Source organism: Diceros bicornis, chromosome 41 (assembly GCF_020826845.1).
Source record: "Diceros bicornis minor isolate mBicDic1 chromosome 41, mDicBic1.mat.cur, whole genome shotgun sequence".
In the NCBI taxonomy this organism is placed as follows: domain Eukaryota; kingdom Metazoa; phylum Chordata; class Mammalia; order Perissodactyla; family Rhinocerotidae; genus Diceros; species Diceros bicornis.
In genome coordinates this window covers 4023039-4038221 of record NC_080780.1, presented here as the reverse complement: position 1 = coordinate 4038221, position 15183 = coordinate 4023039, and the positions used below count along the sequence as shown (strand labels likewise).

Below are 15183 nucleotides of genomic sequence, written 5' to 3'. Positions count from 1 at the left end.
ATGTATGTGTGTGTGTGCTCGTATGTGTGAGAATCATATACTCCTCTTTCCACGGTGACGTGGCAATCATGACCTTGGGCCACTGTTTGCTGTCGTGCATCATGCCATCTCTCCATGCCCACACGTGCGTTGCCACCTGCAGAGCCACGTAGTTTCCTCTTGGGCGCCTTCACCTAATTTAATGTGGCTGACCGCTTAGGCTGTTGTCTGTTGTTTGCTCTTGTATAATCATAGTGCAGTGAGCAGCCTTGTCCACATAGACTTACGCACTTTTCCGGTAATTTCCTCAGAATACATTCCTCACATAGCTAAGTCACATGCCTAACACATGTTAAATGCTCTTTATACGTACTGAGAAACTGTCCTCTAAAATATTGAATCAGTTTACATTTCACCAATACTTAAAAAAAAACTTTTAATAATTTTGTCTTTGCTGTTCTGACAGGCAAAAAGACCATCTCCTTTGGAGATGATGTCTTCTAGTCTGAACTATTAAAGGTCTGGGGCAGGGCTTCGGGAAGATCTGTGTGGAGCCCTCAGCACTGCAGGCACCTGGTGGGAAGCTGCAGCCCGCAGGGAGGGTGGTCTCGGAACTCAGTGAGACGCAAACACGTGGGGGACTGGTTCCCACGCCCAGCGCTGAACGGCCGCCCCTGGCCCAGGTTTGTCCAGCCTGCAGTGAGCCACCATCCTGTGCCAGTCAGGGTTCTAGTCACTGATGGGAATCATCTCAGTCAGTCCCCAGACGTCTCTGTGAGAGGAGATAAACTAGAGGCAAGTGTCTTGGCCAGGGGATACCAGCTAGTGAGTGTGGACGCCCCAGAGCGAACCCTCAACACATTCTGTGCAGGGAGGAGGGTGCCTCCCAGGTCCTGCCTTCATCGGGGGGCCCAGATCGTGACCTCTGCAGTTGGGAGTTGGCTTAGGCGTTGTGTTGGTGTGGTTTCAGGAAAACGTGTCTGGTTTTCCTTGTCCCTGAAATAGTTTTGGTATTTATTTTCTGTCCCGTTCTTTCACACTGTGGGATCCACTGTGAGCCAGGTGCCTGAGTGGGACCAGGCGTGGTCCCGGGTGTCAGATCCTGTCTGAGAAGGGTCCCCCAGGGCCAGGGCCGATGGGGGAGCAGAAGGGAGTGCGGGGGCTCTGGCCGCCAAGGCAGGCTCTGGACATCCTGCTGCACATTTCAGCCAATATCACCCACCTCGGGTGCATGGGGGGCTGGCCCACAGAGCAGGGACCGGGAGATACAGTGGGCAGGGAGGGGCTCACAGAAGGCAGGAGAGAAAGGAGCCACGTCGTAGGAAGGCCATTCGGGAGAGCTATGTCAGGGGACATCTGGGTTCTCCTCCCATCTCTGCTGTCTTATAACTCTCTGAGCCTTGGTTTCCCCACTTCTGAAATGTGGGAGATAATTCCTAGTCACCAAGTTGCTGGGTGCATCTCTTGAAATAGTGTGTATGTATATATAGCCTCAGTGTATAGCATAACCCTTACACACACACACACATGCACACACAGGCACATATATGCACACGCACACACACATGTGGAAGGGTTATGTAAACTGTAAAGTAATTCTAACCTGAAGCTTTTCTTCCTGTTGCGTAGGCTTTAAAAAAAAGAGTAAGTATGGAGCTCTCTCAAAGTCATTGATTGTTCTTGCACGTGAATGCTAACAATGATGATAGTGACAGTGGCCACCGGTGACCGAGCACCTCCTGTGTGCAGAGATGAGCATTTCCACGTGCCTGGGGACTGCTTGCTTGCCCTGACCGGGGGCCCATCATGCTGGCACATGGTGGAAGCCGTTCCGCTCTTGGTTAATGGCATTGTGTCACTTGGGATCTGAAGTCCTAGGGCCGAGGTGCCTGATATGCTGGACACCCTCCCAGGAGATAAGATGGGGCCATGGTTACAATGTTTGACTTACCGTTTATGATTAAACCGTGGAGCACCTGTTGTCCTTGCTTCTCGGTGGGGTTTGCCACGTGCGGACTGACAGGACAGGGAGACTTCGGAATGACCTGTGTCATTTGTCATTTGCAGGCTCCGGTGGGTTCCTCACCGTCCGCTTCTCTCTTCTGTGACCAACCATCCAGGTGAGTGTCCCTCACTGTGGCCCATACGTGAATCTCTGGCCTTGGGTCAGACCTCGTAGAGGAAGCCCGGGCATGGGGTTATTTTATTCTGTAGGAATCTTAATTTCTTTTACAATTTTAAAAATAAATGCTCGAAGGTGATACATATCATGATTGTGTCTTTTTTCTGGATGTGAGCTCCCGGCGTTAGAAGCCCAGGTTGTGGAAACACGTGACTGTCTTTCAGTCAATAATTACACTGCTGTGGCTTGATTGTGAATATGTAACTTGGGGGGACCTTCCGGACTTGATTCCAGCGCGTGGATTGAGCCCTGCCTTTGCCTCCATCAGGGCAGGCGTCTGGAGGGATGGCCACAGCCAGTACTCCTGTGTGGCCTGTCCCTCACAGAGAACTGTAATTCATGTGGAGGGCACATTATTATTATTTTTTTGTATCAGTGTTCCAGAAAAATCTGATTTGATTTTTAAAAGCAATCAAAACTACTCTGCCTCCATGTCTGTGAATGTGGTAGGGAAAAAAATCTTGGGAATTATTTGGATCCTGATTTGAATAAATCAACTATAAAAAATAAGTTTATAATTTGGATATTTGATATTGTTTCTTTTAGATGTGATAATGGCATCGTAGATATTTTCAAAAAATGTCTCTATCTTTTAGAAATAAATACTAAGGAATTTATAAATGAAATGACATACTATCTGGGATTTCTTCAAAGCTATTCAAGTGGTGGAGCAGAGAGCAGAGGGTATGGATGGAAGAGGTTGGCTGTGTGTTAATTTTGAAGTTTGTTAAACCATCTTTTATATTTTTGAATTTTCCAAAACTAAGGAAAAGAGAGAGAAACACATATAACAGGAACAGTAAACAGATAACAACCTCGAGCCCCCAAAGCTGGTGGCAGTGCTGCTGATGGGTGGAAACCACTGTCCCTTGAATGTCCTGTGTCCCCACCTGGTTTCACTGCGGGCTGTCACCGTCTTAGGTTGACCCCATCACCCCTCCCCTGGACCCTCTCTTTTTCATCCCAGTGCCGCCCATAGCCCTAGGGGCCTCTGCTGGGAGCTGGTGCCCACAGCACAGTCCTAGTGGTGGGGGAGGCAGGGCTGGGACGCTGCATGCCGAGGCATCGTCCTGGGTCACACGGGCTCTGGGCTCTCCCCATGCCAGCCAGTCCTCGCCGGCTTCTCCACTCTGCAGGTCTGTTGTGCTTGCGTTTCTGCCCTCCTCCCTCCTCCATGCCCCATCTTCTCACACCTGACGCCTGCCTCGTATCGCATGCCCTGGGCAGAGCCCTCAGACAGCCCTTCTCATAGGTGCCAGCCATCCCCTGCCCGGGCCGAAGTGCCCCTTTGATTATGCCGCTGCTGGAATCCCCTCCCAGCTCATCCCTCTGCAGGTCAGGCAGCCTCCTCCCTGGGCTGCGGGCCCTGTACTGCAGCCCTGGATGCTACATGCAGGTGTGAGGAGTTCCTTGCAGATATCCCCCAGCCTAGGCCTCTGCTCCTGTCAGCCCCCTGCTGAACGCGCTTCTTCCCAGCTGCCCAGTGCTGACCTGACACCAGGGAGCATGGACGAGGCTCCTCCTTCCAGGGCCCAGGCTCTCCACCCCACGCTCTCCCGCAGAGGCCCTCATCTGCAGGCTTGTCCCTCAGGCGCTGCAACACTGCCATTGAACCTCTGCTCCTCCGTTTTCCCGACTGGGAACTTGTACTGTCCTGTCATGACTGTAGATTGGTGAGATTTAGATGAGGACCTTCCTGTGATGGGAAGATGCTGAGAGGATGTAGTCACAGTAAATCCAAGTCCAGTTCCTGTGGGAACCACTGAGGGAACGTCCCCACATCTGCTCTTGCAGGTTCTTGGCCTGCTGCCTGACAGCACCCCCTCTCTCCCAGGCCTGCAGCACTGAACCCCACCATGGAGGACGGCCGCGAGCTGGACCTCACCTACATCACTGAGCGCATCATTGCCGTGTCCTTCCCTGCGGGGTGTTCCGAGGAGTCCTACCTGCACAACCTGCAGGAGGTGACGCGCATGCTGAGGTCCAAACACGGGGACAACTACCTGGTGAGTGGGGGAACTGTGAGCATGGGGACAGTGAGGGACACTGAGCGTGAGGACAGTGAGGGACACTGAGCGTGAGGACAGGGGACACTGAGTGTGAGCACAGTGAGGGGACACTGAGTGTGAGAACAGTGAGGGACATTGACATGAGGCCAGTGAGGGACACTGAATGTGAGAACAGTGAGGGACACTGAGCATGAGGACGGTGAGGGGACACTGAGCGTGAGGATGGTGAGGGGCACTGACATGAAGACAGTGAGGGAGACTGAGTGTGAGAACAGTGAGGGACACTGACATGAAGACAGCGAGGGACACTGGGCGTGAGGACAATGAGGGACACTGACATGAGGACGTTGAGGGACACTGACATGAGGATGGTGAGGGGACACTGAGCGTGAGAACGGTGAGGGGACACTGAGCGTGAGGAGGGTGAGGGGACACTGAGCGTGAGGACGATGAGGGGACACTGGGTGTGAGGACGGTGAGGGGACCATGAGTGTGAGGAGGGTGAGGGGACAGTGAGCGTGGGGATTGTGAGGGACAGCATGAGGACATTGAAGGGACACTGATGTGGGGACAGTGAGCATGAGGACGGTGAGGGGACACTGAGCATGAGGACAGTGAGGGGACCATGAGCATGAGGAGGGTAAGGGGACAGTGAGCGTGGGAACGGTGGGGGACAGTGAGCGTGGGACAGTGAAGGGATACTGACATGGGGACAGTGGGCACAGTGAGCATGAGGACAGTGAGGGACACTGAGCGTGAGAACAGTGAGGGGACAGTGAGCGTGAGGACAGTGGGAGGACACTGAGCGTGAGGACAGTGAGGGACACTGACATGAGGACACTGAGGGGACACCGAGCGAGGGTATAGCGAGAAGATACTGAGCTTGCTGAAATTTGAAGAAGGCACCCGCATGTCCTGGGACTGTCACGGCCTGCAGGGTGGGGTGCAGTCCCGTCCCTCTTGGTCGGGTGCTTTGGGATGCCTGCGTTCCAAGGGGGGGTGCTCGGGAGGATGGACTCGCAGTGCAGCGGCCTTGGTCCTGGCTGTGGCGCCTGCTGCCGTGTGGAGTCCTGAGTCTCTACAAGGAGCAGCCCCGGCTGGTGGCCGCTGCCCCGTGCACAGAGGGTGGACAGCCCTCACCCCTGTGCCCGGCCTTCCCCGCACTCAGGACAGCTGGTGGGACAGGCGTTCCTGCTATCAAAAAGCACAGTTCTCTCCCTCTTCCTGAGATGAATCCGCAGGACAAGGGGTGGGCGTTCCAGAAGCCAGTGTCCGCCCTGGAGACGGTGGCTGGCTCCGTTTTCCAAACACGCGGGTGAAGTTGGCGGAGGGAGCCCACGTCTGAGGAGAAAGGTGGACCCGCGTCTCCCTGCTCCCCTCCTCCGGCCTGGCCATGTGTTCCCACGGTGCCAGCTGCTGCATCTGCCCTGTGTGATGATGGCCGGGGGTTAAATGACAGCCCCTCGCACCTCCTGGGACCTGCCTCTGTGCTGCCGCCTTATCTCCATTAGAGCAGCTAATCTTTGCCCTAAATGACAAGGCCGTTATTATCCCCCTTATCGGCCTCCTCAGATGACTCAGCGGGCGGGCGGGCGGGGAGAGTGGCCGGCGGCAGAGCAGAGGGCCAGGGGACTCTGTCTGACTTCCTGCAGCCTCGCCCGGCCCGCTGGGCCTCCAGAGCGGTCAGCGCAGGAGTGGAGGAGGGTCGCCTGGCTCCTGGGGACCCGCTGCTCCCCCGCCACCCGTCCCCAGCCGCAGCCTGGTTACAGGCGGGAAAAGCGGTGTGTAAGCCTCGGGGTGGTCCACCCGTGTCTGGGGGCTCTGTGTCTCGGGACTTCCTCCTTTCTCACAGGGGCATCTGCCTGCAGGAGCCTGGTCTCCCTCCTGACCCCTGGCCCAGGCGGTGGGCACACCCCGAGTCCCCCTCCACGTTCCCTCCTGCCTCCCCTGGCTCACTGTCCCCAGAGACCTGGCAAGGCCACGGCCTGGGCACCGGGGCTGGAGTCTGGGGCACTTCCTCCCTTTGCGCCAGCGGGACCTCGTTGGGGCTAGAGACTCCTGCAAAATGGCTGGGGCGGGGGTCCCTGCCTGGTTTTGGGACGAAGATCTTTTTGGAAACTGAAAAAAGACACACGTGCGTGTCTTGTACAGCTCCTGAGTTAAGAAGCCTGGGTGCACCTCTCTTTTCCCCACATACATCAGAATTTCGTCCTCTGACAGTTGAAGGTGGAGACAGAATGGCTCCGGGACACACAGACCACGACTGGGGCGTCCAGGGTGGCGAGTCGCGTCAGCCGAGGGCATTGGGCCTCTGTGGAAGGTGGGCTGCGGGCCTGGTCGTTCTAACAGGCCCGGGCTCACGTTTCAGAGATCTGGGAGGCAGCCTGTGTCGGGGTGAACGAACTGGGGCCCAGGTCACAGCAAAGGCAGCCCCCCAATTATAGGCAGGCAGGCTCTGCACCCCCTGGATAAGCTCTCCCATCAGCTCTCCTCAGGGGCCTGTCTTGGAAGTGAGAGGGATGCGTATTCCTTTCTCAGACCCCTGCTGCACCAGCATCCTTCCTTTTTCTTTACTGGGGTGCTCAGGTCCCATCTACAGCTCTGCTTTGCCGTGGCTCTGGGCTGGTTCTGAATGTTGGGGCCTTGGCTCCTTGCAGGCCTGGCCTGCTGCACTCCGAGGCAGGGACAGCCTCCTTGCTGTGTCCCCTCCCTCCCCAGGAAGCCTGTGCTTCCTGGGGGGAGGGGGGGGGGTGAGGCTAGTCCCTTGGGATTCCATATGCCGTCTTTGTATATTTGTTTAATTTGTTTGTTTTTTATTCCATGCCAGTTCTCTATCTATACATTTCAACCTTTTATAATCCTTGATACCTTGAAGGCAGATGGCGTGTGAAAATGCACTTGTGTTTCTCTTTGATCTCTGAGGGCACTGATTTGTCTAACAGCTTTTTATTTCCTTTTGTAGGTATTAAACCTTTCGGAGAAGAGATATGACCTCACAAAGCTTAACCCAAAGGTACGGACCTTAGTCCTTTATATTGTGAGTTATGTGGACTGTCAGTGAGGCTTATCCTGCTCATGCAAAAGTGGTTTGTTGCAAGTCTTTGTGGAATGTGACTTGATAAGGAGTATTAGAAACTGTTCATATCCATGTGTTATTTCTTTAAATTAACTTTTTTTTTAGTTTGAAATAATTCTAGGAGGTTGCAAAAATAATACAGAGAGATCCCATGTACCTCTGACTCAGTCTCCCTTAATGGTAACATCTTGCATAATTAATAGTAAAATATTAACGCCAGGGAGTTGACGTTGGTTCAGTCCACAGACCACATTCAACTTCCACTGGGTGTACAAGCAGCTGTGCGTGTGTACGTGTGGTTCTCTGCCATCTCATATCGCGTAGGTTTGTGTCGTCACCACCACCACAATCAAATGCAGAAGGTTTCCACCACAGGGCTCTCCCTCCTGCCACCTCTGTACAGTCATTCCCTACCCCTCCATCCATTATTCTTGTCAATAGCAAAAATTTAGGGGGAAATTTTTAAGATTGCGTAAATGTAAGTTATAGTATACGTGGTATGTGTGTTCCATATGTTGGAATATTTTGCAGCCGTTGGAGTAAAAAAATAGTAACATGATGAAGTGCCTGTTTTAATGCTAGTTAACAAAAGCAGAACATGGAATTTGTGTAGACTAGCATCTCAACTATGCTAAATGTACATAGGGGGTCTAAGGGATTCCTCAGAATGTTACCGCCTCACCTCTGAGTGGTGAGAGGGGTGTGACTTTTCCTGCTTCCTGGCAGTTTTCTAAGTTTTTCTATCATTTTACACTATTTCCATTGCATTTATATTAATCTCTGCCTCCTCTCCCCACTTAAACATCTGCCACCATAGCTTTAGACCTGGGAGTGTGCGTCAGGCTCCTTGGAGCTGCTGATTTTTGTACACAGACCCACTGTGCTCCTTATCACATGATAAAGACTTTCTTTGTTCCTGCCCCCAGTTGCAATCAAGGCTTGAAGGCGTTTCCTCCCTGGTGGGCAGGTCCCTCTCCTTTGGGGAGTGTGTTTCTCCCAAGCTTGCATGATAGGCCTCTCTCTGAGACGTTATCTGCGCCTTGCGTGGGGGAACGGCTCACTGCAATTTCCCAAACTGCGATTTTAGTCTGAACGGAGGAATTTTGGCAGCAGGTTGGGCCAAGAACTCCTGTTTCAGATCTTGCCAGGCCTCGGCTCCTCTCCAGGAGCCTTGCACCATTAGCGGCTCCTGAAAGCCCCTTCTAGAATTGTCATTCCAGCTGCAGAAGAGCAGATAAGACCCAGGGACAGATGTCTCATGGGGGCAACATAATCCTTCATAGCTTTCTTTCCAGTGAAGGAGCTTGGCCACAATTCCCATGAAGTTTTAGAAAAGGAACACGCAGCATCATTCTTGACTCTCAAATGAAATATTTTGGTAAATAAGAAAAGCCATCATGAGACGGCCTCAGAGGACCTCCTTTGGAGGAGATGGAGACCCAGAGATGGAGACCCAGGAAGCCCCTTCTCTCTCTCATTGCAGATTCTGGACGTGGGCTGGCCGGAGCTGCACGCACCACCCCTGGATAAGGTGTGCACCATCTGCAAGGCCCAGGAGTCCTGGCTGAACAGTGACCCCCAGCACGTGGTCGTCATCCACTGCAGGGTGAGTCCCACCTCCGCGCTCGAGGGTCCAGTGGGACCACCTTTTCGCTCGGACTTCCAGCTCTGTAGGCCTTTGTGGTTAGGTGTTCATACTTGACCTTAAAAAAAAGAGTCATCCCACCTCCCAGAGTTTGGCTTCAGAATTTATAGAATTGAAGTCCCTGAATGCATAGCTGGACACTTTGAAACCAGTGAAGGATACCAATGAGAGCAAATCCTTTCCTTTTCGTGCATTTTGGTTTTTCATGGAAAGCTCTCTTTTAAAAAGAGAAGAGCGTGGTTAGGATCCACGGCCTCGGACTTCTAGTGCCTCTGGGTTGTGGTAATGAATTGCCTTGAGACTGGCGGTAGGATGCTGTTGCAGCAGACGTGTGGTCCTGTCCACGCCAACCGCCCGATGGGGATGTGACATGTCCACCCTCACAGGGTGGCCGGGGGCTGGCCATGGGAACGGCAGCGCGTTGTCCTGGCTGCCCTTGACCTGCATCCTCCTCTGACCTCCTGGGACCTTTCCTCTTACATCTCTGGTTTCTCAACTGCCCTGGATTGTTCGTAGCCTCTTCCTGCTCTGCCTCTGATTTCTCAAACGTGATTGGTCCTAAAGGGGACTGAACAAAGGGAAAATTCACTAAGGGGTACAGCATGTGGCCTTACCCCTCGATGAGACACTCTTATTATCCGAGGACAGTGATTTTCCCAGACACACCTTGAGCTAGGGCAGCGTGTGGGAGGAATACTTTGCGAAGGAAAGGTGCCATGGGCGGGCTTGGTCCCAGAAGGAAGGGGCTGTGCCCTACTTTGTACATTATACACTGCATTCTTTTTTTTTTCTTAAAGCTGCTTTTTTTTTGAGGAAGATGGCCCTGAGCTAACCTCTGTTGCCAATCTTCCTTTTTTTTTTTTTTTTTTTCCGTTTTTTCTCCCCAAAGCCCCAGTACACAGTTTTATACTCTAGTTATAGGTCATTCTAGTTCTTCTATGTGGAACGCTGCCCCAGCATGGCTTGAGGAGCGGTGTGTAGGTCCGTGCTTAGGATCCGAACCAGTGAACCCCGGGCTGCCGAAGCAGAGTGCGTGAACTTAACTGCTACACCACCAGGCTGGCCCCTATACACTGCATTCTTATGACTATCAAAACATCTTGAAAATATTGACATTTCCTCCTTGAAGTATTTCTTCTTTCACACTTTTTCACAGGCAAAAGCTGCACAAAAACCCTTATATGATAGCACTTAGTTTAAAAGAACCTTCCCTTCGGGTTATATCAGACTTGCTCTATTACTTTCCTGCAAGGACACCATGACCTCCTCATGTAATGATGGATGTGAGACAGCTGCTGATGACGTTACAGCTTCCGCACTTATGCACTTGGTGGTCCCCCGGTGTGGAGGAACACCCCTTGGGTGCAGGGGTGACATTCGCTTCTCTCTCTTTCTGTCGCTTTTCCCACATCTAGCTTGATTACTTTCTCCCACAAACAGCGGGCCCTCGCATCAGTTCTCGTACCAAATTGTTTAAGTTAACCTGAGCTTTTTCAAGGATTGCATTATATTATGGAGCTCCTCTTCAAATTTGTGTTTTGGTGCAAACTTAAAAAAATAAGAAGAGAAAAGTTATTTTTGTTTTTGGTTTTTACATTTTTTTTCAATTAAAACTAACTCTGCGTTTTTCATCAGGCTTGGCCTGATGATTTTGATGCAGCGAAGATAATCCTGATGGGTCATTGCTGCCTAAGATCACTTCACAAGCCTTTCCGAGCAGCATTCCATAGCCGGGGGGGTGGGGGGTGGGGGGGGGGGTGGGGGGGGGTGGGGGGGGTCCGGAGCAGCAGCAGTGCCCGACCCTGGTGAGAAATGCAGGTCTGGCCCACCCAGACCTGCTGCAAGCTGTGTCTCCAGGGGATTCTGGTGCACTCTGGACCTTGAGAAGCCCCCCTTTCACCATTTATTCCATTTTGGTTGTTCACTTCATTTTTAATGAACCAAATTATAATATTATTTACAACATCTGGGTCACAAGTGACGAACTTACTGCGTAGAGATCTCCAAAACGCTTCCTTTTCCTAAGCTACACTCGGCTCTCGAGACAAGTCTTGTTAGTGGGAATAACTAGGAACATGTTGAAACTTCTTGAAGACAATTTGCTCATCTCTTGCACCATTCTGGTGACATGTGAACCATTTCCAAGACATTCTAGAAGACATGCCCTGAGAGAGAAGCCCTCTTTTAGTTTGAACTTGATGTCGACATTAAAAGAAGTTCATCAAAAACGCAGCAGGGGTGAGATTGCTGACATTTGCCAAACTCTGTGAGCTCTGCAGAATGTACACTTCCTTCCAGGCGTGCCAGGAATGACTAGCATTGCTGGGCCCGTCTTGGCCTGGAGGGCAGACCCAGCGCCAGGCTGCGATGTCCCCACTCTCCTGTTTGATACAAAGGGTGGTATTTGCGTGGGTTTGCCTCAGTCTCCCCCTCATCCACCCACTTGCTGGTTACTGATTAAGCAGAAATAGCCTGAGGTTCTTCTGGAAGTTTCCATCCACCACACCGTTTGCTTTTGAGTGGATGGTAAAGGATACCCACAGCAAATTGTGTAATCAGTGATTCTGAGTTTAGTTAAGATCAGATGAAAACTCTTCAAGTCCTAAAGAATGTTGCTTGTGCTAGAAGACTTCATACCCATAAATGAGTGCCTGCTTGGATATGGCAGTGGTGAACGCCACCATGTGTGCCCAATTTGGTGGAAGTGTTATTCACTTAGGTGAATTTCTACAAGACGTACTAGTAGCTATGTGCCAGGAATCGCTGTAAAGGGCCCTTTGTGTATCTGCCCTGAGTATCTGCAAGGCCCGCACCTGACTTTCGTGAGGCAGAGAGAAGTGCCCCTGGGTGACATGCACATGTGATTGTGGGTCTTTCAGAACTATGACTTGAATTTTCTCAGTCTTCCCTTTCTGAGAATAGACTCAGGGGTCTTCATATTGGTGGCCTTTTGTGATTCTAGAACAAGGCTGCTAACTTTTCTTGAAAGACCTAGACAGTGAGCCTTCTAGTCTTTGAGGGCCCCACTGTCTTGTTGTAACTACTCACACTTGCTGTCGCAGCGTGGAAATAGCCCCTGATGTACCTAAACAAATGGGCGTGGCCCTGTTCCAATCAAACTTTATGTATGGGCACTGAAAGAATTTCGTGTGATTTTCATGTGGCGTGGAATGTTATGTTTTTTATTTTTCTTCAACTGTTAAAAACATAAGAATAACTCTAAGTCACAGGTTGTAGGGACACAGGTGGTGTGCAGAAGTTGCTTGCTGACTGTGGTTTGCCGACTGCTGTTCTGGGTCATGGTAGTGTGTTCTAGAAAGTGGCAGTCCATGGTTCTGGGTGAGGGCAGCCTCTCATGTAGCTGTGTGCTTCCAGACTCCTTCTCCTGTGGTAATGGTGGCTCATGGTTGCGGCTGGGCTGCCCGGTCTGGGCCGTGTGTGTCTATGGTTACAGATTGAGCCATGCGTTTTCTGTAACGCTGCTGGATAGTGGTCCCCTGTGTGTGACCGGGCAGGGCTGGTCGGTAGTGCCAGCGACATTGTGATGCTGCCAGCACTCTGGAATCTGCTGTCCTGCTGCTTTGGACTTCTCTGGGCTGTGTGCAGCCCTCAAAGCCATCAGCCTGTGGGGCTGTTCAGTCTCTGTCACCTGGGTAATTGAGTCATGCTAATTTCTCCCGCCCCTGCATAGCTTCTTCCTGCGTCACTGGGAAATGGTAAACTGAGTGGCCGCCCCTGTGCAGATCTGCCCTCGGGGGTGTCCACGGATGCCCCGGGAAGCACCTGCTCCTGCCGTGGGCACCCAGCGTGTGCACTCCCTGCTGCACAAGGTGCTGCCATGCCCCAGAACAGGGGTGGGAGGAGGTCATGCCAGCTTCCCCTCCAGCACGGGCTCCTTGTCATCCCGTGAATGAATGAGCGTTTTCCTGTTCTGATTATATCTCTGCCATGGGATTCGAGAGAAAACAGTTTTCTCTTTTTTCTCCTGCAGGGTGGAAAGGGACGCATCGGAGTGGTCATTTCATCCTACATGCACTTCACCAATGTCTCAGCCAGGTAGGAGGGAAGGGTCCACGCTGCCATGGCCTTGGGAAGCTCCGAGACTGGGCGGGCGGGAGGCTGCAGCCTGGGGCTGACCTGGAGGCTGTGGCTTGGCTGAGCAGTGCCCTCGGGTCCCTGGTGCCTAGAAACCCAGCTCCGGCTAAGGGCTCACACTCATGAGAAAGACGTCATCCTAGGTGTGCAGCTGTGTATGATTCACACTGAAGACTTCCATGCAGGCCTCAAAAATAGTGAGCACACTGCCATTCTCCAACAAAAACAATAAGGATGAACGTTACTGTTATTAAAAGCATGAGCAGGGCTGTCTCGCTGGATACCTCAAACCCTGTAAATCCTAATGTCCGTGCCTGCCATCTTCTGCATGCACTGGGCCTCTGGGAAGCACTATGCGTATTTCCCTTTTCTCCCGCAATCCTCCCAAGTAACCCAGGAGGCAGCATCATCACTCCTCCTTTACAGATGAGGAAACTGAGGCTTGGCGGAGTTAGGCAGCTTGCTCATTATCTCACGGCCCGTGAGTGGGGAGCCAGGTCTGGTCTGGTTCTCAGGAGTTGGAAGGGTAATCGTGGGACTTGTGAGCTGCCACCATGGGGCTGTGGGTGCCGCTAGGAGGAGGCTGGTCCCATCAGCGAGGGACGATGGGCACAGCGAGGCCGGCGAGGCACTGGGTGTGTGCCAGCTCTCCTGGCACCGGGGCAGCGCGAGGTGTACCCAGATACGCTTCCAAGAGCACACATCTCAGCTCATGCTGAAGTCCAGTTCAAAAAATATCCTTCTTTTATGGGTTTTGCATCTGCACTTGCCCTCTCTTTTCAATGGCCACTTTGTGAAGCATGAACTACTCCATTCTGAGGAAATATAAGCCTATTCATATTCGCCAATAAACCCTTTCCTTTCTAGCAGTAAGGGGTGAAATTTGACTTTCCGAATGTTTTCTCTGGAAACAAGTTGGAGAGCTTGTGCCTGCCAGGGAGGAAACCCAACCCCCCAGTGAAAATCAGATCCCTTCTTGGTGATAATGAGCATTTGTGTATGTGCCAGACACATTGAGACTCCTGGTCACATCGAATCCCTCAGCTGAGCCAAAGATGTTTGGTCAGAGCCCAGATTTCTCCTGGCGGATTCTGGGTGGAGCCTGCCCTCACGTGTCTGCCCGCGACGACGCAGCTCTGTCTGGGTCCAAAGCTCCATGTGCTGTGGGAAGTCCTGGCACTTTTAGGGAGCGTAGACACTAAGAGCTTTATTCATTTAAAGCGCATCACTGACACTCTTTCTAAAAGCCCTTTTTTTCTGAATAGTCGATGCATATCTCAGCTGCACGTGTCAGGCAACTTATACAAATCTCTCTAAGCCTCAGGGTCCTCACCTGGGAAGTGGGAGTGATGGTTGTGCCTCGCGGGGTTTTGTGACAATTCGATGTGTTATTGCACATAAAGCTCTTCGAACAGCAGCAGTACTCAGTTATCAGCTGCTATCAACGCTCCTGTACTCATAGGAGTAACAGTATTAAATACTTTTCAATCAAGTGGAGTGACACCACAATACTTTCTGTGACCTGCTTTTCTAAATTAGCGCTCTTTCCTAAATGTCTTCCCTGACATCATTTAAGTGGCTGCATAGTTCTCCGTTTGATGAATAGAATATTATGTATCTGAGCATTTACTGATTTTGCCTAACCAGGTTGCTTCTGGTGCTTCTTTAGAGTTTCTGTTGCTTCTAATGATTCTCCACTCGGAAGCATGCCGTGATAACAAATTCTCATATATGCGTTTTCGATCATTTCTACTATCTTCCCCTTAGATGTTATTCCCAGAAGTAGACTAATCACAGGGAGCATACATTTTTAAGGGCTTTGTCACAAACTATTCTCCAGATCAAAACAGAAACTTCAAGTCGCAAAGTAGGAAGAACATTCTTGTACCAGCACCATAAAAATAAGAGTTCAAAAAGATAGAATCATTGCTAATATTATTATTACTACTAATAACAATATTAATACTGCACATAACATAGGCCAAGATGCAATATCAGTGTTTAATAAAATAAGTGAATTCCAGAAAAAAGAATGCTTAAAAGTGAATGGTGGATATACAGCTATACTTTTCAATTTAAAAAACATAGGCATTCAGTCTGTGAAATACTCAGTGCTGAGGTGGACCCTTCTGTGTGTGACAGCCCTGCCAGCCCAGCCCCTTATTTAGACAAATGCAAGCAGCGAGTTACCCATTTT

At 51.3% G+C, this 15183-nt stretch overlaps 1 protein-coding gene across 6 annotated transcripts in view; it reads left to right on the top strand.

Moving 5' to 3' along the window:
* Positions 1–15183, top strand: part of TNS3 (tensin 3) — a 252434-nt gene that overhangs the window by 111809 nt on the left and 125442 nt on the right. For all 6 annotated transcript variants that reach the window (XM_058534774.1, XM_058534773.1, XM_058534772.1 and 3 more), the window contains 5 exons: positions 2047–2099; positions 3996–4167; positions 7133–7183; positions 8730–8852; positions 12883–12947. In XM_058534774.1, coding sequence (XP_058390757.1) covers positions 2047–2099; positions 3996–4167; positions 7133–7183; positions 8730–8852; positions 12883–12947 — 464 coding nt within the window. The remainder of the gene's footprint in view (positions 1–2046; positions 2100–3995; positions 4168–7132; positions 7184–8729; positions 8853–12882; positions 12948–15183) is intronic.